The 25088-nt window shown below is 42.5% G+C and overlaps 1 protein-coding gene across 2 annotated transcripts in view; it reads right to left on the bottom strand.

The window, feature by feature from the left end:
- Positions 1–4933: 4933 nt before the first annotated feature.
- The window catches only part of Rab3gap1 (RAB3 GTPase activating protein catalytic subunit 1), a 63719-nt gene continuing 43564 nt past the window's right edge, over positions 4934–25088 (bottom strand). Inside the window, exons 13-25 of one of the 2 annotated variants that reach the window (XM_075987781.1) lie at positions 24791–24957; positions 22140–22229; positions 21237–21409; positions 19367–19421; positions 18761–19132; positions 14834–14971; positions 11905–12132; positions 10846–10942; positions 10650–10753; positions 10252–10367; positions 9761–9863; positions 7193–7213; positions 4934–6466 (exon numbers count right to left, since the gene is read on the bottom strand). In XM_075987781.1, coding sequence (XP_075843896.1) covers positions 6230–6466; positions 7193–7213; positions 9761–9863; positions 10252–10367; positions 10650–10753; positions 10846–10942; positions 11905–12132; positions 14834–14971; positions 18761–19132; positions 19367–19421; positions 21237–21409; positions 22140–22229; positions 24791–24957 — 1901 coding nt within the window. In that variant the 3' untranslated portion in view covers positions 4934–6229. The remainder of the gene's footprint in view (positions 6467–7192; positions 7214–9760; positions 9864–10251; positions 10368–10649; positions 10754–10845; positions 10943–11904; positions 12133–14833; positions 14972–18760; positions 19133–19366; positions 19422–21236; positions 21410–22139; positions 22230–24790; positions 24958–25088) is intronic. The other variant, XM_075987782.1, reaches the window with a different exon arrangement.

Genomic DNA, 25088 nt, shown 5'->3' with positions numbered 1-25088 from the left:
AGCGACCTGCAAGGCACAATTTGCGCTTACCACACAGTGTGGTCGCCTAGCCTTTTGATAATGAGACAGCCTGATGCCACCCTAAGCAAGTGGTCAGGATGCTAATGTCGTTCTGCCCCTTCTATTGTTTTAGGAGGTCACCTGGGGAAGAGGTGTTTCAGTCTATGTGACAAAATGGGCATAGATAGGAAGATGTGGCCTAAGTCATTTCCCCCAACCTAGGAAACAGAATGCTAATAAACTTCCCCCTCAGTTAAAAGCTGTTTGGAAAAAAAAAAAAAAACCACGGATTTTCAGGATGTAAATTCAAGATTTCATAAAGGATCACTAAAAACTCCCTCCTGATATAGTCATGTGAGTTGTTTTCATTCCCACGCCTCCATTCTGGTACGAGAAATGATTTATGCCCGGACCGAAAGGTAAACTCAGAGAACTATAGTTTCAGGACAGTTGAAGGTCTGTAAAAATAAAGAAGCAGGTTAAATATGCTTCCTTCTTCCATTTCACAAGTTTTGCTTCTTTGTCAAAAATCTGTAGTTTGTAGGTGTGTGGATTGATACTCAAGGTGGATTGATATCAGTTCCTTTGGTCCTCGTATCTGCTTTATGCCAATATCAAGCTGTTTTCAGTTCTGTGGCTCTGTAGTGAATTTTCTCCTTCAGTGTTGCTAAGCAACTTCATATTGAGACCCCACGGATGGATGGCCTCTGGTGGCATGACACCGCTGATGGGCCGTTTACCCCTCAATGCTAGGCTTTATTTGTTGTATTATTTATTTTTATGTGTATGGGTGTCTGTACATACTGCACGCAATGCCCTTGGAGGCCAGAATAGGGTGTCAGTTACAGACCCATGTGGGTGCTGGGTGTCAAAACCTGGTCTCCTATGAGTAGTCAGTGCTCTTAACTGCTGAGCCCTCTCTCCAGCCCAGGGCTATGCTTTTAATACCATGTTGATTTTATTTTTGTTGATTTTTAGATATTACCTTTGCTGCAGTTCAAGGATGTCGGGGTTTGCCGACTGTGCATTTTGTCTTTGTTTGTCTGAACTGTCCTGATTCCCCCACAACGAGGTTTGTAACAAAGAGGCACTCAGCAAACATTCCAGAGGGCTCACCCAGACATAGCTGCCGTAGTCCAGAGCTTCTTGCTCAGGAGTGCTGGGTGACTAAGGAATTGGTATCGTTTCTTTTTTCCTCTGTGAGTGAGTGAGAGTGTTTGCAGTTGTTAGTGTGGGTGTGTGCACACAGGTGTGGAGACCAGAGGTCCATGCTGGGCAAGCTACTCTCCACCTTTCTTTTTTTTCTCCCATACAGGGTCTCACTGTGTAGCCTTACCAGGCTGGCCTTGAATTTTTGCCTCTTGATTGCTGGGAACAAAGATTTACGTGGTGGCACACACCTTTAATCCCAGCATTCAGGAGCCAGAGGCAGGCAGATCTCTTCCTGTTCAAGGATACCTGGTCTACAGAATGAGTTCTAGGACAGCCAGGGCTGTTATGACAAAAGCCATGGTTCACCAGCTCATCTTTAGTTTCTGAGACAGGCTTTCTCACTGAACCTGGAGCTAGGGTGACTGGCCAGCAAGCTTCTGTGTGTCTCTGTCTCACCAGCACAGCTGTCATACTAGCTTTTTATTGGGTCGTGGAGGACGAACTCAGGTTCAGCAGAAACAATCAATGGAGCCTCCCCTCCCCGCCCCAGTGATATGCATTGCTTTTAAACACCCAAGTGATACTGACTACTGGTCTAGGAGCCCAGGTTTAGCATCACAGCCCCGTCTCTAGGATGTGTACGTCTTTGATGTCTTAGGTAATACAAAATCATTTCAAGAATTGTAGCAATTATGCTCTAGGCAGCCGTGGAAAACTGTCAAGCTGGAATGTCATCTGATTTGCTCCTGTGCTTGACTCCTGTGTGTGAGGTGGCCTCTACTCATGCCTGGCTCATGAATTGTTCAGGTTTTTTCTTGGTGACATGAAGAGGGATTTAAAATTTCTGTTGTACCCCTGTAAGAGCAGCCAGTGCTTCTAGCCTGCTACTTCTTCTCTGGGGACAAGCTGTGGTACAGTGCTTGCCCTTCATGGGCAAGGCTCTGGATTTCATCTCCAGTACCAAAACAGAAAAAGAAAGAAAAAAAACAGACGTAGGTTCTATAGGCCTTCTTCACTCTGCTGAGTACTTGCTTTGTGGTGCAGAAACTTATTGATTGCATATAATTCTTAGGATATGTCATATTCTTGGGGCTGTTTTTTTGTTTTTGAGGCAGGGTTTCTCTGTGTAGCTCTGGCTGTCCTGGAACTCACTCTGTAGACCAGGCAGGCCTTGAACTTGGAGATCTGCCGACTCTGACTCCCAAGTGTTGGGATTAAAGATGTGTGCCACCACTGCCTGGTTAGGATAACTTTTTATGATGTTCAAGTCCTGTCTAAAAAATCCTTGCATCTGCCTTTATCTTGAGTGCTCTCACGGGCAGCTTCAGGATCTCACATACAGAGAAAAGGAAGAATGAGATGCCTGGTTTCCTGTGGCTAATGCTGGGTTGACCTGAATTGGACAAGTGTCTCATGTCCCCCAGAGCGGCCTCTGCTGGCAACACTTAGCTTTGCAGCCTGTGGGCTGAGCAGATTCCCCTACAGTCCAGACTCATACTAGATCACATCCTGGGTTGTTGATTGGTCTGCTGTGAGCAGCCCAGCACTGAGATCTGGACAGCGTAAGGGCCTGTCTTTGTATTGATCCTGTTGGGAAGCTGCTTCTGCTGTAGACACCAAGCACTCCATGCTGGGGTGTCAGCAGATTCACTGGGTGGCCTTCTGCCTCTGACCAGTTTTGTTAGTGAAGTGACCATGATGTGACATGCTTGTCTAGGGCCTGCAAGTGAAGAGAGCTGACCCTGCCCTGGCTCTGTCCAGGCCCTTCCCGAGTGTCAATCACAAGGATTTAACTTGAGAGGATGGGACAAAAGGCCACTGTCTACAGTCCTCCTCTGGAGTAAGAGGACTAAAGCCCAGCTTCTGAGCATTCTGGTCAACTCAGCTGTAGTCAGAGCCAGGCCCAGCCTCCCCCACCACCCTGCTCCTTCAGTGGCACAGAGGAGTGGAGAATGTGCGGGAGATTTACACACTATAAGTTTTTCCATGTCTCATGTAGGCAAGACACTGTAGGAGAGTGACAGTGGACTACTGAGTACAGTCCAGGGGCTGGAGAGATGGCTCAGGGGTTAAAAGCACTGGCCGTTCTTCCAGGGGTCCTCAGTTCAATTCCCAGCAACCACATGGTGGCTCACAACCATCTGTAGTGGGATCTGATCCTCTCTTCAGACATAAAGTTGTACATACAGATACAGGACTCATATACATAGAATAAATTTTTTTAAAAAAGAGAATATAGTTCCTTCCTTACATAACTCTGGCAATAGTAAAACCCGTTCTGGAACAAAATTAGAGTTCAGAAAGGTCAATCAATCAATAGTCCCTGCAAGTCCCTGCTTACTCAAACAGCCCAGGGGCTAGGGAACATGGAGTTTTGTTCAATGTCCAGTCACTTATTCTTTAAGTCTCTATTGTGGCTGGAAGAAACCATCTGTCTCTTGCCATAAGCAAAAGTTGTCCAGAGTCAGCTACTAAAGGGCAGATCACAGCATAGTAGCCCACAGGTGACTGTAGGGCTCAGGATGCTTGGGAAAGAGGATGGGTCAGTAACACCCATGATTGGACTGAGAAGTGACTAGATTGGTAACCCACAGCTCCGGGTGTCTAGGGGGCTTTTACAGAGAGGCCAAGAATGTGGGGGGCAGGGGGAAGAGCACAAATCATCCCACAGATCAGGGGCCCAAGGAATGAAAAGAAAAGGAGATGGCCCAAGAGATTCCCTCCCCTCCCTCCCTCCCTCCCTCCCTCCCTCCCTCCCTCCCTCCCTCCCTCCCTCCTTTCTTTCCCCGTCTCAGGCAGCTGTTTCAACTTGTGCCACACCCTGCTTGTCATAATGGACTGAGACCTCTACTACCACAAATGAGCTTCATGTTGCTTAAAGCCCAGCACAGGGATAGAGGTGACAGAGCTGAGCATCTGGGAAGCCTAGATGGCTCCCGTGTCTGTATGTCTGTCATTCCTCCTACTGGACTATACTGTAGCCTCATGTTGCTTTTTCTTCTTTTCTGGCGCTGGGGACAGAATCTGCACCTTATGCTTGGTAAGCATTACTCAGCTGAGCTCCAGCCCTTCTTAGTTTACAACTTGTCTTTGCAGATAACTTACCTGACAAGATGCTTTGAAACATTGTTTAAAACACTTGTTTTTATGTTATGTATGTGTGAGTGCCTGCATATATGTGCACATGTGTCTGATGGCTACAGAGGTCAGAAGAGTGTCAGATCCTTGGAACTGCCATTAGAGATGGTTGTTAGCCACCATGTGGGTGCTGGGATACAAAACTGGGTCCTCTCCAAGAGCAGCCAGGGTTGCTCTGAGATTCCACCTCTGGTGTTGTTTCTCAGGTCTCAATCCTGAGCCTGACAAAGCCTCCTCATGCTTTACTCCCACGATCATGACTTCTCAGTCTCTTCTGTCACTAGTGATGAGTGAGTGGGCTCGTGCGATCCATGCAGGATCTCTAACCACCCCTCAGCATTGACTATGCTAGGGTGACCTTAGCTCAGTCTTCCCCACCTCCAGAAGGGCAGAGGAAAAAAGTACATCACACACTTCGCATTTGCCTACATGTCATCCCTTAGGACAGCGCTGATATCATAGGGGTTTTCTAATTCCGAAGTGAACAGCAGTAAGACCAAAGAAAGAGAATGGATAACCACACTTCAAAAGGCATAAAGAACATTCTAGAGACAGTGTCTTGTAACATTAGGAAGAACTGAAGCATTGGGAACTAAGTGAAGTGCCAAAGTGCCCTGGGGAGAGAGAAACACAAGTAGCCACATAGACACCAGACCGCTTTATTAGGTAAACTATTCCATTTTAGACCAAGCTTCTCAGTGTAGAGTTCTGTCCACACCCAGGAAAGCAGACAGACACTGTCCTGTGGGAACCATCTTCTACGTGGTCTGACACTCAGGCCTCAGCCAGTATCTATGGGTTTCTAAGAAGCAAAGTCCAGCAGCTCAGGGAAAAGCACTGTGAAGCCTGGGGTCAACACCTGGCCCCTATGCACACACAGACATGTCTGCACACTCTACAGATAAATGTATATAGATTTGTTCTGTTTTGGTTTTTGTTTGTTTTTTTTATAAAAATAGTAACACAGGGTTTGTGCAGTTCTATCAATTTTTAAAAATCGCACAGGCAGAATTTACACTTCATCATAACCATATTTCACTTTGGATTCAAGTGGGAATTTTAGGTCCCAGAATAATTTACAATCCCCAGAGGTCCTGCAGTGACAGACCTAATGCATCCTGAGCCACACAATGGGTGGTGCCATCACCCCTGTACCGACCGCTACAGCCCAGTCACTCTCTGCTACAAGAGCCCAGCAGTCATCAAGTTCTGCCCACTAGCACTAGCACATACATCATGGCTCACCAACTGCACAATGTTCTGTTCCCAGGCTGTGTGATTAGCATGTGCTCATATGATTTTATTAAATACCGTCCCCAGCCAGCAACACAGAGAAGTAAAGTGCAAAAGCAGGGGTACAACAAAGAGGACAAAGAGATCCTACAACACAGACAGATGCACACACAGAACCAATTTACAGCCAAATGTTATGCACAGACTGATCAGTAGGAATACATTTGGTTACAGTGACGTAGAAAAACAAAACTGCAATTCTAGTTTTTCTCCTAGAATATTCAGATGTTTATCAAATAGCATAATAAAGCTGACCATCAGGTGATCGAATAAACAGAATGACACACAAACACAGATTCTGGGACTAAATGCTACCTCCACACTATCCAGAGCCTGAGTTAACAGATCCTCTGTTTTGCATACGTGATACTAATAAGGACGACCACTAAGTGTTTCCACAGACGACTGTCTCAGGAGAGTGAACAAACTCTGTCCTACAAGGCGAGAGGCCCACTGCTCTGTGGTTTCCTCCACAGAGGCCATCTCCCCGAAGCAGAAGTCTGTGAGACCTCAGATCTGTCCCTCTGGCTCAAGCCTGGTGCTGGAGATGGCTCCGGATGCTGGTGTGACTCCTGCTGTTGGCTAGACGAGGTCCTCTTGGTGTTCCTCGGGTGTCCATGGCAGGAGCTGCCTCTCCTCCTCCCCACTAGAAGAAGGAGGTGTCTGAGGAAAAGGCACCTGCAAGTCTGAAGTCCTCCTTGGTGAGTACGCTGTACATGCGCTGTGGCAGGGCTTTGGAGTAGGGCGCAGGCCGCGGCACACTGGCCCTCAGGATAAGCTCCCGGCCTACAGGAGGTGGGAAGTCGGATACTGAGTTCTGTCTTCTCTCCTCTGGGTAGCCCGACCTCTTCAGCTCCTCCTCTGGCAGAGCCATTGCAGCAGCCTTGAATAGAACCAAATGCCAAACTCAAGAGCTAGTTGAAAGATAAGCTACTGAAGGGTGGATGAATAAACACAAGAAACACACAATGTCCTACATTGTTTGGAAATGCATTATGTCCACTGTGTTATGATTGCTCAAAAGAACAAAAACGGAAAAGCAGGAAGCTGGAAAGAGCGTGAGCACTAGCGAGGCAGGCAGAGGGGGGAGGCTGGGCACTTGTGGCGCCTCAGCAATGGTGGAGCGGCACTGTGTCTGCATTTCTTCAGGCAGTGACTCAAGTCCGCGTCAGATGTTAACAGGCCAGACTTGTTCTCAAGTCTGGAAAAGCGATTTTTTTCCTAAAATCTCTACTCTCTCAATAAGTTCGTTTCAGATTCTCTTGCCAAATCAGAACCAGAAACACTGGCTTTGTTTGCTGGGCAGCTAAGGTGACAGTGCGTTGACAGATGCCCATGGCAATGGCCACAAAGGAAAGTGCTCAAAGTTGAAGGCATCTGCTTTTACATTCCAGCTGCACCAAGTGCAGTGCAAACAGAGCCTTCATAACTGCCCTCCTTTCATGATGCAATTGCTCAGGAAAATTCTTGGGCAATGGAAACATGAAGTCACTGTAAGCTGTATAGCCAGAGGGGATGCCAAATCCAGCCGGTTAGTTAAGATGACCTTATGAAGTTAGAGGGATGGGGACGGACGAGGAACTATGAGGGACAAAGGCCATTTTGTTACCTCATCAGAAGACTCAGTCAGCTTGAGAAAGGTGAGAAAAGAGACAGTGATGAGAGGGAGCGAGTGAGGTGGTTAGAGAGCCGGGCACTCAGGGTCACTTCAGGACAGCAGGGCTCCACTGAAGGTGCAGAAACCACACAAGGACACTGGACTACTGACATGGCCAGTGCCTCAGGCTCATGCATCTGATGGCCCAACAGGTGACGTGCAGGGTCATTTAATGAGGAAATGACTGAAAGCCCTCGCCCGTCATCAAGTCGATGCTGTTTAAAAAGTGGTTTGACAGCTAAACCATGTATTTAAAAATTGTTGTCTAGGAACAATTCAACTTATCAAGACCGGAGCAGAGTTGGTCAAGTTCTGCTGAACTCATTTAAACCAGAAGACCCAAACCTATATAGTCGCAGTCAACTTTATAATAGTTTGGTATCTTAATATTTTACATTTGGTTTTTTTTGGGGGAAGGGGGTGGCACGTGCACATGCTTACACCACGGTGTGCTTGTGGCAGTCAAACGACAAATTTCAGGAATGGGTACTCCACCATGTGGGTTCTGGGGACTGAACGAAGTGCATCAGATCTCACAACAAGTGCTGACCCACTGAGCCATCTCACTGGCCCTACAGCTTATAATTCTGAAGAAAAGTTGTTAAATTATGTATGGTATAAAATTGAGCTAAGTCTTAAATATAAATTAAATCTTCATTCTTTAGTAAAATTGGTACAAAGTATCTGCTCCTCATGAAAAGTTACATGAATAAAGATCAGTTCACTGGAGCCAGACAGCTGGAGCTGAGTTAAAAGCAACCGTGTGCTCATCATTACATGGGCCTGAAAGCCCTCACTACCAGGCTGGACCCTGGAAAATCTGTACCGTTAGGCCCATGAGGAGGAGGACCCTGGGAAATGAAGAAAGCACACACTAGCCCGAGTGATGGCGCACACTTTAGTGTGTGTGACAGAGCTGGCAGGAGTGAGAGCACAGCTAGCTTTTGTTTTCTAGTCTGTGTAGGGACGACCGCGGAGTCTACTCCAGTTTAGGAGAATGATTCTCATTACCCCAAACAAGCAACACTCTCAACATTAAAAATCTAGGTATTTCTAGTTTTAAAGCTTCTTAAAATGATTTTCTTTCTTTCTTTCTTTTTCCTTTTGGCAGGGTTTCTCTGTGTAACAGCCCTTGCTGTCCTTGAATTCGTTTTGTAGACAAGGCTGACCTTGAATTCAGAGATGGCCTGTCTCTGCTGGGATTAAAAGCTTAACTCACGATTTTCTTTAAAAAAAAAAAAAATCACTGAAGAGCTAGCTGAGTCTTCCCTGCTGAGGACACCTCCTGTCCACCTCTGGGAGTTAAGTATTTCGCTGGTGGAGACGCACCTGTGAGCACAGGTGCCACGAAGGGAAGAAAGGCAAGGCAAGCAGTACTGCCTCCTAGAAGTCATTAATTTATAAACAAATAAAGTCATTTGGTCTTTAACACGAAAAGTTTAAACTTAGGGAACTACCCCATAAATAACATCTACTTTCAACTACTGATCAGTAATGCATTTGACTTTAATTTTGAGTTTTTCACTGAGGACTATGCAACAGTTAGCCCATATGCTGGGTAGTTTTATGTCAACAAAGGCTAGAGCCATCAATTAAGAAAATGCCTCCAAAATACCCAGCTGTAGGCAAGCCTGTGGTCTATTTTCTTAATGACTAGATGGGAGAGGCTGTGGCTGCTGCCATTCCTGAGCTGATTGGTGGTTCTGGGTTAAGAAAGCAGGCTAGCAAGCCACAAGGAGCAAGCCAGTAAGCAGCACTCCTCCATGGCCTCTGCATCAGCTCCTGCCTCTGACTTGATTCACTGATTTCCTCCTCAAATTGCTTTAGGTCATCGTGTTTTATCACAGCAATAGTAACCCTAGGAAAGCACCAAGAAAATTCTACTTGGTAAAGAATGACTGTCTCAGAGCTGAGCTGGTGTTCTTGTTTCTAGTGTCATCATGTCCCTGGTCAGAGAAAATTATATTTAGTGTACACCTTAATACTTTTACCTGGATCCTTGATATTAATGTGCCCCGATTCAAGAATCACCTGTGGGTACCAGTACGTGTGTGTGTGGTGTGTGCATGTGTGTGACCAATACTCTTTAATCAGTAGTGGATGGGCTATATAACTTCCTATATAACCTCCTACTTTCATGAGTGGAGGGAATGAAGATAATTTTTCAAACTGCATTCCTTCTGTACTTAAACCTGTTTCCACAGTCCTCATAGTCTCAAATCCTTTTCCTTTCAAATCAATCTCTACTACAGGCTGCTTAGAAACTGAAAGCTGTAACCATGGTTCCCCATACCATACCTCTGGCCCTTGCTAACAAAGCCCCCACCAGCTTCTACAATGCGGATGAGATCCTTCTGATTTCCAAAGTTTAGATCTGAAATACACTTATCATTTTACTTAACTCAGTGGATCTCAAAGCCTTAGAAGCCCTGGAGTCTGTTTCTTTCTGCGCTTTCAGCCTGGTGTGGAACTCAGAACACCATCCTGAGCAAAGGGCAGGCAAGAAAGACTGTCACATACCCGCTGAGCATTCACAAACAGCTTGTGGATGATCCGGCCTGCATGTCCTCTTCCAGCCCCAGTGACTGACACTTCAGGCTGCTCCAGCAGGCAGCTGACAAATCTAGAGGAGGAAGATGAGAAGGGTGATGTTCTTGAGGCAGCCTGAGCCTCATCCAGGGTAGATTCCACTGACCACTCCTCCTAAATCCATCCATGAAAGTGGGAACGATGCTAAGAGAATTAAGTATTTCTCTATCTCTAGTCAGAGGGGCATAACTTCATTTTGTTCTTTCTTTTCTGGATTTGCATCAACAGCCCTGGCTAACTTGGGACAACTTACTAAGTATCCCAGGCTGGCCTTAAATTCAAAGTCAATCTCCTGCGTCAGCCTTGCAAGCACTGGGATTATAGCCATGAGCTACCATGCCATCATATCTCAGAACTGTTACGTTTTCCTAGGAAGACTGCAGCCTGTCCTAAAGACACACGGAGGCACACAGTAACAGTACCTTTCAAGATCTTCTTTCTCTTCCTCTTGCTCACATTTTTCAGTTCCAAATTTGGCCTTCAGGGAACGGGCGCGGGCTATTATAGCTTCCACATTAGTAATCTGAAGGATGATTTCCTAGTGGTAGAAAGGGAGGCACAACCACTGAGACACAACAGAGACACAGCCTTTAAGAACCTTTCTAAGAGCCAAGGAAATGGATCAGCAGGGAAAGGTACTTGCCACCAAGCCTGACACCCTGAGTCAAGGGTGGAAGGAGAGAACCAATTCCTTCCTCTGTCCTCCACATACATGCACACCATCCCATAAATAAATGTAAAATAAAAATTTAAAACACAGCTTAAAAAAGTAATCTGCCAGGTGGGGGGACTCTTGGCAAGACCCTGACACAACACTTACTTCCAACTTCTTGTCTTCGGGATTGGGGAAGTGCAGAACTTTGCTGGAATGGGCTATGATCTGCTTTATAATCTTCTTAACTGAAGGAATGTTTTCCAGACTTTCTATTTATGAAAAGATAAAAGAAACAGTTAAAACGAAGTCAAAACCACATCTTTGGAAATGCACTTAGAGACTAATCAATGGAGACATTTACCTTCTTCCTTTACCTTGAGAACAGCTGCATGAATCACACAAGGCAGGAGGTGCCGAGCTAGGTCTGCAGGCTTCTGCATGGCCAGGTAGTGCAGCACCTGAGGGAGACACAAAAACACGGTAGGTTATTACCAAGTATCATGTACATACATGGCTGGATGTGTAATACTTTTATGCAGCTGGCAGATCCTCATACAGGTGTGTAAGAACCTTGCCCTCTGATTTACTGATAATAACTAAAACACGATCTTCTAGGACCATCCTGGCCTCTGGGTCCTGAAGTATCCTTATACATCATCTAACAATGATAGATTTTTTCCAAGGCTTCACCATCCCTTCTCTTGACTTTCAGGATTCCTGTCCCTACTTCCTGCATCCACAGGCTTACAGCAGCAGGAGGACCACTGGAACCTGGCTCACTTCCCTACTCACTCTTCATCTGAACATTTCTATAATTTCTATCTCTAATATGCTGGAGGATGGATTTACTTGCTGTTAAATTTACTTATGGGGATGATGTAAGGGGCAATCAGGAGCCAGAGAGGAACACTAGTCCCTAGAAGAGAAAGCATTTTTTTGTTTTGCTTTTTTTTTTTTTTTTGAGACAGGGATTATCTGTATAGTCCTGGCTATCCTGGAACTCCCTGTGTAGATCAGGCTGGCCTCAAACTCATAGACAGCTGCCTGCCTCTGCCTCCTGAGTGTTGTGCTACCACTGCCCAGCCTAAAATTATTTTTTTATACGTATAAAGTTTAATTGTTTCTCCCTTTTCAACTAAAGACTTTGAACAACACTCATGTACTCAGTTCGCTGTGTCCCTCAATATTCCCCTAGTAATTTGGTGGAATTTCTTAGGACATGCTCCTTTTTCACACTTCTGATCTAAAGTATGAGACAGTATGATACACGAGTCCTATATAAACCACAGCTGTCTTTACAACTAGCTCTAGAATCCGAAATGTGATAGCAGGTACAGAAAAGCTTAGTGAGTTTCAATGTTTTACTTGTTAAGTATGTGCAGACTTTCATGACTAAGATTTAATAATAATTTTCTATTACCTTTTCAGCCTCTCGGGTGTCATCAAACAGTCTCCTCTGGCGTCTGGCTGGAATGGGCTTAGCAGTTTCCCAAGCTTCCACCCACATGTTGCTGGGGATCTTCATGCGGGCACTCAACTCTCCCTTCAGAACCACATTGCCTTTCTCATCAGTCACCTCCTCTTCAATGTAGTCCCTTGGTGAGTACCACCTCACAAAATCTTCCAGAAAACAGCCTGGATTAGCTGCCTAAGCCAAAAAATACAGCAAGAGAAAGCAAAATAAATAAATAGATAGATAAATAAATAAAATAACCAACATTTCATATTCACACTTTGTTTGAACAGCATATTTAAAATGGGAGATGTTAAAGTACCAAAAACATTTTTTCCTGTTTTACAGGAGGGAAAATTTTCATATGACTTTGTACAAATTTTGTAGTATAGCTTCTCAGTACTTAACAAAGCAGTAAATAAACTCAAGTGCAGTAAATTGAACAATGCAGAGCACAACCAGAATAACACAGTGAGTGACAGAAACCCTCTACTTTTCTCCTCAGTCAATATCAGCACTGTAATAAATATCAGCTAGCCTCACGAATGTTCTATTCAGCAACCAAACTCTAAGGCTTCATGTAAAAACACCAACATCTAAACTCCCATATTGTTAAGGAACTGAAAGCAAACATATTAAAGTTCCAATCACTGCACAAGTACTTAGAATTAACAATGATTTATTCTGGAATATTTTCAGCAATTCTGCTTTCAAGTCTAGAAGATAAAGAACCTCAGAGTGCTAGTGGTGAGCATCTTTCAAGTGCCCAGTGTTGTTCGCAAAGTACTAAGGATGGGCATGATAAGCACTGTTGGTGAGAACTGTCTGCTTCAAATGTGATGGGTAAACTCACGGGACTTAATGGCAAGCCTGACCATCCCTCAGCTAAGGAGCCAGAAGGAAGTTCTTCACTAATTCTAAATCCATTCTTGTAAATCTATGCCATAGTCCGTGACAGTGACTAGGGATTTATGCACAGAGGTCTAGGTCCTACCCAGGTAGCATATTCATTTGAGTAAAGACAATGTGGTGGCCATCCTTGAACACTGACTAATACAGAAAGTAAGCTTAATAGAAAACAATATTCAATTCTCATGTTGCAGCCCTCCTCTGCCCTAAGCTCTAGGTAACACACCAGGCTACACCAACACCTCAGCCATGGCGTATCTTCCTTTTACTGTTAAAGGATTTATCACAAGGGATGGCCCGGACTAAGTCCTTATGATGTATGGATGCCTTGCGGCAAGCATCCAGCCCCCACTGGAATCCCTAAGCGGCTCTAACAGGAACTGTTCCTATACAGAAGGGGAAGGTAACTCATGTATTTATTTAAAAGCATCTGCCCCACAGCTGTTTCTAAGAGCCACTTTACACACGTGCCTCTATCTCCTGGTTAAAACAATCTTATTACAGATTTGTAGGTGCCCAGTTGAATCCGAAAGCATTGATAAGCAGCAGTTCTGCCCATGCACAATGTTAAAAGAACTGCATAGTTCCAGTGTGTAACATCTCCCTGCACACACCTCTGCAGAGACAATAAACTAAGAAGGCAGCTAGAGGTCAGAAGGAAAACAGCAGTGGAGGCTCACATTTCTTGTTGTACTCATCCACACAGCTGACTCCCTTCTTTCTGGTTTTATCCAGAGAGCAATTTGCCTTCTCTTATCCACCACGTCAACTATTTTTAATACTGCCCAGCAGCAAAAAAGTCACGAGTGTCTATTATTTTAAAGCTCTCATGGGGAGAATAAGCAGAGAACATTTTATTATCATTTAATTATCATTTAATTCCTGGCAGGAAGGGAAGAAAGTGGAAAAGGTAGCCATGAAGTGCTTGTGTTAAAAAAGAAAACCCAAGCATTTCAGAGAAAAATCAAACTCAGGCCATCCTGTAGAGGACAGCTATGGACTGAGAAGGGCTATGAGCTAGGGAGACAGAGGCCACTGTGATTGAAGAGAAAGAAGTTCAGGCTTGGAAAATGTTTCAGAACTTCACGAGTAGGCAGGGAAGCCTTTGGCACACTAGCCTCCCCATCTGAGTTATTCTTCACATTCAGGTTGAGTATCCTTTAATCCAAAATACACAAGGCTGGGAGTGTTTAACTTTTAGATTTGTGAATTTTTAGAGACACAAAATGAGCTTAGAATCAAGTCTAAACATGAAATTCATTTACTTTTCATGCAACACACAGACACGTCTACCGTGAAGGTGATTTTATATACAATGATTTAAATAATTTTGTTTAAAATAATTTTAAACTATTTTGCCTATATTTAGGCAAAACAGTCACACACATAAAATTAACATTTCAGATATTGGATCGTATACTATCTCTTATGGTTAAGGACACTCAAATGTCACTATTCCCTGAATACTAGGTGTTGTATACCCAAGCACTTATCTAAGCCCACAATAACCCCCTGCAGATAGCAAAATACTGACTCTCCTGAGAAACTTCCTATAACTGTTCAATAAGTCAGTCACTTCTTCCACCCTGCATTCTTTGAAGACTAGACAGTTATACTTCTCTCACAAGCTCAACAGACTAAATACGGTATCTCTCTCTACCTACTCAGTGTATAACACAAATGATTGTTGAGTAAAAAAATCCACATTAAATCCCAAGAGTTTCCTAAAAGGCTTAAATTGGCTGAGCACACTCAAATGAAAAAAAAAAATCCCTAACACAGAAAGAATATATTCAATTCTCAACTTTGGAAAGCAGGCTGATTTTCTTTTTTCAAACCTAAGAAATGAGTCCTTTGGAGGCTGAGGTAGCATTTTGTAACAAGTAATAAATTCAAACACTTAAAAAAGACACAGCCTTCCTGTGTTTTTCACAGTTTCATCCAGAATAGCTGAAAATAGAGCCGGAGCTGTGAACGTGTGACCCACCTTGAAAGATTCCATATCGGAAAGCAGGCAGGCACTCTGCATGCGTGCACGGAGGTGCGCCCCCTCAGCAGATGTCCCTAACTTAGCTAAGACCTCAGACTGCTCTTCCAGCAGGTCTTCTGTCATGGGCGCTGGCTCCTGTGAAGCACAAAATGACAAAGATCACCAGTGGCCCCTTTTAGAAAAGCAGAACCATAAAAAGAGAATAAAAAGTTATTTCTGCTCATGTAGCCATACATACACATACCAAAGAATTCAGAGAAATGAAAAAACTTAACAATTCCCCCAATTAAATAGTAACAAATTAAGAATAAATGACTCTCATGTCTCCTATCCCGGATGGACAAGACTGCCAAGTTTCCCTTGTCAAGAACTCAAAGCTAAGACAGGGACTGGCATTCACCGCACAGGTTTCTGCCTGTTAATGTTAGAGAAATAAAGTTCTAATGATTATGTCACCGCAAACTGCAACAAGAATTTTTAGTTAAAAAAAGGGCTGCAGCTGATCAAAGTTAGAATGACCAGTACTGATGTGAATTTACAAAGGTCTGCTTCTGTGTTCTACAGCTACCACCCATCACTTTGAATTAACAGCAATCAAGTTCCAGGTAAGACTCACTGGCACACAGGGTGGACAATGGCACAGTGGTTCAGATGAACAGTTCCAAAGGCAGTAGGTTTATCATGGAATCCCACTATGTGACCTCACTCCTTTCAGAGGCTCTTTCTGAAAGCTAAGTCCTGACACACACTTAGTGAACATTAACAGTTATAAGCACATATAAACTTCATTTTCTCTCACAAACTAAATATGATTATTTACATATCATACAGGCTTACAAATTACATGAGCTTCTAATGAAACACTTTGGAGCAGAAGCCTTCACTCCTGCTATTAAGGAGCTATTTTTATAATATAACTCACGGGATGGAAGAGAAGGTATAAAAATTATTAATTAATAAACACAAATGAAACACTAGTACAATAATATACATGAATCCAAAATAAAACTATAGTGAAAGGAATTAGCCATATAAACAAACTGTAGCAAGGCATGATTAATCCTAGAACCTGGAAGATGGCGGCTAAAGGATCTGGGGTTAAGATCATCCTTGGCTTCATAGTGAACTCAATACCAACTACATGAGACCTAACTCGACTTTCTCCCTTTCTCCCCACATCAAAAGCCAAGAATACTTCTGTCCTAGTTAGGTTTCTGTTGCCATGGCAACACTGATCAAAACCACCTTGAGGAAGAAAGGGCTTATTTTGTCTTATAACTTTTCAAGTCAAAATCCATCACTAAGGGAAGTCAGGAAAAGTATTCAGGAACTTGGAGGCAAAAATGAAGCTGAGGCCACAGAGAAATGTTGTTTGCAACTAATTGCTCTCCATGGCTTGCTCAGCCTGCTTTCTTATACAAGCCAGGACCACCTGCCTGGAAGTAGGCTGAGCTTCCCAACATCAATCATTCACCCAGAAAGTGCCTTATGGAGCCAGTTCCTCCAGTGAGGTTCCTCTTCCTAGCTGACTCTCACTAGTGTCACACTGACGGAAATTAATCCATACAATACTGCATTATTCTGCAAACATATAATACAGATAGTTCCATTTATATTTTATTTGTTTATTACTCTATATGGATCCATGACACATCAAGTGAATGGGATCACACACAATAATCACATGCACGTGAGGATAGAAACAGATCAACCATTTAGAGGCATAGTTTAGTAATAGCTATGAAAACATTTCATGATATATAAACCAGTCATTTCACAGGAAATCGTGGCCAATAAACTTTGAAGAATGCTTAGGTTCATCAAAAGTCAGGAAAATAGCTAGGATGGTGGACATCTTTAACCAGCACTCGGGTAATGGAAGCAAGCAGATCTCTATGAGTTTGGGACCAGCCTGATCATCACAGTGATCAGGGCTACATAGTAAAACCTTCCTCCAAAAAAAAAAAAAAAAAAAAAACGAAAAAGGGAAAAGCCAGGGAAATAAAAGATACTGTACCAGTATACTACTGATAATGATACTGACTGGAAATGTGGTTTATATAAGTGAAATAAAATATAAGTAATTTCAGTGCTAGAACCTTACTGTACTTTCTTGCTAAACTGCATGACTAAAATCTCATCATGAGAAAGGGAGAGAGAGTTAATGTTTCCTTATCCTTTAATTTTACATCCTTTAAGGAGGATGTAAACCAGGTAGGTACGACCTTTTCACAATGTATTTATTTATTATGCTCATATGTGTGCATGCCCACAGGCCAGAAGAGAGCACCATATCTCATAACAGATGGTTGTGAGCCACCATGAGGTTGCTGAGAATTGAACTCAGGACCTCTGAGCCACCTCTGAGTAATCTCTCCAGTCCCCAGGTAAGACCTTCTTAAAGGGAACTAAATAACATCTATCCACTTACCTAGCAATACCATTTTTCTTATGAAATAATAGCAGGGACAGACCATTGAAAAGAGAAAAACCTGCCAGGTGGTGGTGGCGCACGCCTTTAATCCCAGCACTTGGGAGGTGCAGGTAGATTTCTGTGAGTTCAAGGCCAGCCTGGTCTACAAGAGCTAGTTCCAGGAGAGGGTCCAAAGCCACAGAGAAACCCTGTCTCAAAACAACAATAACAACAAAAAAAGGAAATGTAATTCAAACTAGTAATAATAGTTACTTCTGAGGATAAGAGCTGAACCAGTGGGCAGTAGCTTGCTATTCCTATTATATGTGAATAATAGATATTCACATATCACTTATGCAAGTCAACCAACAAAAATGAATTGTACTTTTCTAGACACTGAGTTCTGTTCTAATGGTATAAAATGGTTTTAGAACATATTTGAAGAAATAAAAACAACCCTAATTAAAGAACTATTATTTTTGTTCTTTCCATTCCCTATTTTTAGAATATTTTATACTCAGTTTAAGAAATAATAATTCCACGGCTGGAGAGATGGTTCAGAGGTTAGGAGCATTGCCTGCTCTTCCAAAGGTCCTGAGTTCAATTCCCAGCAACCACATGGTGGCTCACAACCATCTGTAATGAGGTCTGGTGCCCTCTTCTGGCCTGCACCACAGACAGAATATTGTATACATAATAAATAAATAAACAAACAAACAAATATTTTTTTAAAAAGTAAGAAATAATAATTCCAGCTGGGCAGTGGTGGCACATGCCTTTAATCAGGAGGCAGAGGCAGGCAGATCTCTGTAAATTCGAGGCCAGCCTTGTCTACAAGAGCTAGTTTCAGGACAGGCTACAAAACTACAGAGAAATCCTATCTCGACAAGCAAAATAATAATGATAATAGTAATCATAATAATTCCATGAGGCACAGGGACCTCTGTGGAAGAGGGGCACAGAAAGGCTGTAAGGGAAGACCAAAGCAAAACAGCATCTCTAGAAATGACACTGCACCACGGATTCGCAGCAGCTGCAGGTGTCTGCATAGGATCAAGCCAGTCAACATTAATACATGGAGTGGAGAGAGAGGAGCCATGGACAGATGATGGCTTCAAGGAAGAAGAGTCATTTTTCCTTTAAGGGTGTGGCTCCTGGTAGGACAACCATATTCCAGTGGATGGCCCTACACCAGGAGCAAAAAAAAAAAAAAATGAATTGATGAGTTATTTAAAAAAGAAAAGAAAAAAAAGAGGACATAAGGAGGGTAGGGAAGGTTCAGATTCTAGAAGTTGGAGGAGAGGGTGAGGAAGAGTATGATCGAAACACAGTACACTGACTTCTCAAGTCAAAGGAATGACCTTACATAAGGTGAACAGTATCCACTGAAACTTCAAAACACCACTCACTTTTAGAGTGACAGACCTGAAAGTTCCACAGTTCACTTCAATTCCAGACCTAAACAGACTTTCATCTCCTACTAGAGAGACACAAAGCCTTGGTGCGCATACCTGGGTCACCGGGATATAGAGAGGCTCTCCATTATGCAGCAGTGTGAGTCTCCCATGCTGGTGCAGGCGTCCTTCCGGCTTTAAGTTGGCCATCTCCTTGGGGCCTCCTTTCTTGCCACTCTCTTGGCCATTTCCTTTAAGGTCTTCAGTATCACTGAGGCATTCAAAAAATTCTTCTTCACTATCGCTCCAAGAATCCCAGGATTTTCCCACTTCTCCCTTTTCCTTCTCTGTATCTCTGAGATGGTCCAGGCCTAGCTGGCCTCCAGCTTTCCCAGCATCCCCTGAATATGCATTAGTTACATTATCTGAAGGGCTTGTCTTTTTCCCCTCATCACGTGCTTTCTTCCTTTCGATACAACAATTTAACATCTGAAGAAAACAGAAATAACATTTATGGCTGAATTGGAGAAAAGCAAAATATATCAATTGCTTGAGTATTTCTTTCTACTCTTTCCCAGGACCCTGCTAAGAATTATAGTGATTATAAGCAACCCAGAAGCAGCACAAGGAAAATAGCCTCCATAAGTCATTACATCACTGAAGGGTTAGCTTAAGCTTCATGTGTGTGTGTGCATGCTGCTGCAGCTGTGGGGAAACTGTTACCTGTAATTTCTGATGTAGTAAACAGCATCTTAGATCTGGTGGTCCACTTGTTAGTCTACCAAATAAAGAAAAATAAAGCTTGGTTTTAGTAAAATTATATCAGATAAGCATATTTATACACGGCCACTGTTTTTTTAGCTATATATACTGTTAAGAAGCTAAAACTAGATTTCTATACATAAGAAAGCCAGATTCCAAGAGGATACATATGATTAAAAGTTGAAATATGATTAAAAGTTTTTCCTCCTAGCTCACAATCAATAGCAGAGATAAAAGACATGTGAAACATAAGGGCAAACTCACAACAGTTTCCAAGCTAATTAGAAACCCAAGCCTCCTTGCACTTCACACAGACTAAATGCACAGACTAAAGACATCTGTGCATTCAGCTTTCAATTTTTGGGTGGATTCTCATTATACAAACCAAGGTCTCTCTCTGCCTCTATTTTGCCAATGAGATCCGGGACTTCCTCTGGTTCTAAATAACTAAGTTTTTCCACTCAGTGTGCTTCTGCATCTGTGATAACGTCCAGAGCAAAACAATAACAGCCAAGAGAACATCCAGATAAACAGAGACTGGCAAACTTCCTAACACAAAGCACTTTTGGGTCAGTGGCCATTTTCCACTATTCACATCATTTTCTCCTGAGCATGGGTAGATAAGCACTAGCCTATAAGTACGGGCATGTATGATCAGTAAACGGTCTATTCAATTAGTGAAATGTCCAAATAAAAAGATTCTAGATTGGGGCTGGAGAGATGGCTTAGCAGTTAAGAGCACTGACTGCTCTTCCAGAGGTCCCGGGTTCAATTCTCAACACCCACATGGTAGCTCATAACTGTCTGTAGCTCTAGTTCTAAGGGACTTGGCACCCTCACACACAGATATACATGCACATAAAATAAAAATAAGTAAATTTAAACAACTTAATGAAATTTTAATAAAAAAGATTCTAGATAATGTTTAGTAACTGAACTTATCGTACCCTTTAAAGGTATTTTCCTTCAAATAATAAAATATATGTACAGATAATTTAAGAAATACAAAGAGAAAAAGTACTTTCACACCTGGGAAACTATTAACAGTTGACTATAGTATTCCTCTCCAATCTTTTTCTTTCTTTTTTTTTTTTTTTTTGGTTTTTCGAGACAAGGTTTCTCTGTGGCTTTGGAGCCTGTCCTGGAACTAGTTCTTGTAGAACAGGCTGGTCTCAAACTCCTAGAGATCCGCCTGCCTCTGCCTCCCAAGTGCTGGGATTAAAGGCGTGCACCACCACCGCCCGGCCTCCAATCTTTTTCTATATCTGCATATAAGTGTAATTGAAAGCATTCTGTGACATATTACCATATCTAATCACTAATACAGTTTCTATGACTTTGTCTTGTTTGCTTGTTGAGACAGGTTCTTACTGTAGCTCTGGCTGGTCTAGAACTTGCTGTGTAGAGCACACTGACCTTAACTCACAGAGATCTGCCTGCCTCTGCCTCTTGACTCCTGAGAGCTGCCACTATGCCCAACATAGTTTCTATGCCAAGGTTCTTGAGGGCTGCAGATGTAGCTCAGCGGTACAGCACTTGCCTAGCATGTATGAGGCTCTGAGTCCAATCCTCAATATACCACCTTAAACAAAACAAGATAGTTTCTAGAAGAAAACTATGTAGACACGCAGCACAATTTACCTATTCTTCTGCTGACATTTAAGTTGTCAGGCCTTTTCTCCTATTATAGATGTACTGCAATGAACATTGAGTTAAGCTTGTATCCACATTTCTTACTACCTTTCCAGGAAGAATTTCTAAAAGAAGTCGGGTGTTTGCTGATAAAAATAAAAAACACACTATCTAAACAATTGGAAATTAAAATTATTACCCTGGAATCAGAAAGTTGTTTTCCCATCTGAAGCGCATTTCAAGAACAAATTCCTGCCAGAGATGTGCCACTCCCTTCAGCCCTCCATGGTAGAAATTGATCATACAAAGACACAAGGCCAGTTTGTATGTTAAACTGTCAGAGGGTGCAGATTTGAACTGATTGTAGAGAGTCTAAATTTAACAAAAGAGAAACAAAGCAAAACCAGTTAACAGCAAACTTGTATACATGAACAAAAGGTATGTAAGAATAGTGTCAACGTTAATCAATAAGAATCTGCTACAAAACAAAGTTAATGATATGCATAGTATACTTATGCTATTGTCTTCTGTCTCCCAAAAGCTCCTGCTACCAAAACCTGGATCTACACAAACATTCTAATCAGGTCATTATCTGAGTGGCTGTGAACTCCACTCAGTTTTCCAAGATTCTGTTTTTGGGGTGTGCGTGGGAGGGGTAGGGTTTGAGACAGGGTTTCTCTGTGTAGCCCTGGTTGTCCTGGAAATCACTATGTAGGTCAGGTTGGTCTCAAACTTACAGAGCTCCCCCTGCCTCTGTCTCCCGAGTGCGCTGGGATTAAAGGTGCCACCACTGCCTGGCTCCAAGATGGTTTATAAAATGAAGAGATACTTAGGTTATCACACTAGACATTGCGCAAACCTCCTAGAAATTAATTGCATTTAAAATATTTTAAGGGCTGGTGAGATGGCTCAGAGGTTAAGAGCATTGTCTGCTCTTCCAAAGGTCCTGAGTTCAATTCCTAGCAACCATGTGGTGGCTCACAACCATCTGTAATGGGGTCTGGTGCCCTCTTCTGTCCTGCAGGCATACACACAGACAGAATATTGTATACATAATAAATAAATATTAAAAAAAATATTTTAATGTTGAATACCAACTTACATAGTCTTCACCTTCTGATGGATGGGTGCTATTATCTATTGAAGTAGTTGCATCTGATGGCTTCTCAGAAGCAGCATCTGGGAATAAGAACTGGGGAAGGGGATAACACATGTTAAACTTGCCTACTTTGCTGCTTTTCTATTTATTTATTTTATTTTACTTATTTTTTTATTTTTTGGAGAGACAGGGTCTAACGATATAGCTCTGGCTAACTGGGAACTCACTCTGTAGACCAGGATGGCAAAGAACTCACAGAGATCCTCCTGCTCTGCCTTCCATGTGCTGGGAATAAGTGTGAATAAATGTGTGTGCTACCAATCACACCTGGCTATTCTGTTGATTGTTATAACCCATACAACACACTGCCTGACTTCCCAGTGGATTGCTGTTAAAATTATAGAAATTTCTTACTATGATGTCCAGCTGATTCTATATTCTGTCAAAAGAAAACTTTTTTTTTCTTTTTTCTTTTTTTTTGTTTTTGTTTTTTCAAAACAGGGTTTCTCTGTAGCTTTGCAATCTGTCCTGGACCTAGCTCACGTAGCCCAGGCTGGCCTTGAACTCAAGAGACATCTATCTGCCTGCCTCTGCCTCCTGAGTGCTGAGATTAAAGGCGTGCACCACCACCACCCGGCCAAGAAAACTTTTTCAGTAATATACAAATTCCAAAACATTTTCATTCAAATAACCATTTGATTCTGTGAGATGAACAACACAGAAGCAAAAATTCATCACACTGATTCCATTCTTATCAAATGATAGCATATCTTGTGTAATAAAAAAAATTGCGAACAGCTTTAGAGTCAAAATTTGACAACTTAAAAACACCTCTGTATTCAAAAGAACCTATAGTAAGATCACTCACAGGTTTACATGTATGAAATACTAAAGGCATGGTATGAAAGACCCCCTAGGAAATGAGGAGCTTGAGCCAGCAACAGCCAATGTATCTTCTCTAAGTTAGCACAGTGTGGTGTGTTTAGTCAGACAGTGATGGGATATAAGTTTCAGTGTTGATGACAATTGACTGTACAATTTGGATTTTGAAAACATTTAAGGTTACTTTTTTTTAAAGATAAGATTTCACTTTAAAGCCTAGGCTAACTTGAACTCATCATCTTCCTGTTTTAGCCTTCCAAGTGCTAGGCTTATGCCACCTTCCAAGTCATAAGGATATATTTTTTAGGTGTCTTCTCTACAGAGAATTACTTTCTTTTATTAGTATTCAAACTGTTTTCTGATACTGCCATCCAATAATCTGTCTTCTTTACCACATAAAACATGCTCAGACTTTTTAGTTTTTAAGTAGTATTTAGCAGATGTATAAAACTTAAAATCACTAAGTACAGGTAGAGGACTTTTACAAACACTAGCCTGTTCTCACAGTACCCATCTTTACAATGTACCTGCTACAGATCTGACTAAGAGTCTTGTTCAGAAAAATGACAAGACATATACTAAGGTCAGCATAGGGTCCACCTACAGCATTCCTTTTCCTTCATTACACTATACTTGAAGGGTTTCTCTCAAGACTATATTATAACTACAATTACAATAACAACAGTTATCACTAATAAAGACAGCACCACACATGGTCCTTTAATTTTACAACTGTCTCCAGCTTCTTTTTTTTTTCCTGGTCTTTTTGAGGCAAGGTCTCTCTATTATGCATTTCTGGATGTCCTAGAACTTGCTATGTAGGCCAGAACTCAGAACATTCAATTTCTGTCACAAACTGATCTGTTTCAAGTAATGTTAGGCTGTAAGACAAAAGTGCAATGCTGTATCATGCAGATTTCCTGCTATCTGCCCATCTCTGTCCCGATATCTCTTGAGGAAGCACTCTACAAACACCACTGTTCAACATGTCCTCAGGCAGCAGAGGCCGTGGGTTTGATCCCTAGCACTGCAAAACAAAACCTTAGCTCCCAGTCCTGTGTTTCTTTTTTTTTATATATATATTTATTTTTTTTTAATTTCTTTATTTATTAAAGATTTCTGTCTCTTCCCCGCCACCGTCTCCCATTTCCCTCCCCCAATTAAGTCTCCCCCCAGCCCGAAAAGCAATCAGGGTCTAGTAAGTTGAGCATCCAACCTGCCTAGGCTCCCACAAAGCCAGTGCGTGCAGTAGGATCAGAAACCCATTGCCATTGTTCTTGAGTTCTCAGTAGTCCTCATTGTCTGCTATGTTCAGAGAGTCCGGTTTTATCCCAGGCTTTTCCAGACCCAGGCCAGCTGGCCTTGGTGAGTTCCCAATAGAACATCCCCATTGTTTCAGTGTGTGGGTACACCCCTCGCGGTCCTGAGTTCCATGCTCGTGCTCTCTCTCCTTCTGCTCCTGATTTGACTTAGCACCCAGCACACTCTTTAGGAAGCATCCTGACTCCCACTATGCACCTTAGCATACTCATTAGCTCCTGTGCAGCTACCCACAGGGACACGCCACCCCCCCCCCCATTTTCTGCTCTCTTCTCACTGTCTCCTGTCCTGTTTGACTCTGACTCAACTCTTCTTCCTACTACCTAATGATAGTCTCTGAATGTGGAACTTTTATACTTTACGCTCCCAAATCAGTGCCTGCCATAAAGAAAAAGGTGCATGTATGAGCACATGTTTATGCACACACACACAAATGCAAGGCAGCTACTTACCAAGAGAATGGTATTGAGAACATCATTGTTTAGTGGTGACTCTTCTCCTCTGTGCTTCCGTATTTTCTTCTTTGCTGTATAAACCATATTTGAAACTGACAATTTATGAATTGGAACTGGTGCTGGTTCGGTCAGCTTTGACAGAGCATGAGTTATATCAGCAACTTCTACAAAGTAGAAAGACATGCAAATTATATCACCAAAAGTTGTAGAGAAAGTGATCAGTAAACCTACATTCTTGAGTTCTTCTTTACACAAATATTACATGCTCTCAGAATTACTATGTTTTGGTGGGAAG

This window comes from Microtus pennsylvanicus, chromosome 10 (genome assembly GCF_037038515.1).
Source record: "Microtus pennsylvanicus isolate mMicPen1 chromosome 10, mMicPen1.hap1, whole genome shotgun sequence".
Classification (NCBI taxonomy): domain Eukaryota; kingdom Metazoa; phylum Chordata; class Mammalia; order Rodentia; family Cricetidae; genus Microtus; species Microtus pennsylvanicus.
This window is presented reverse-complemented; position numbering and strand designations above follow the sequence as displayed.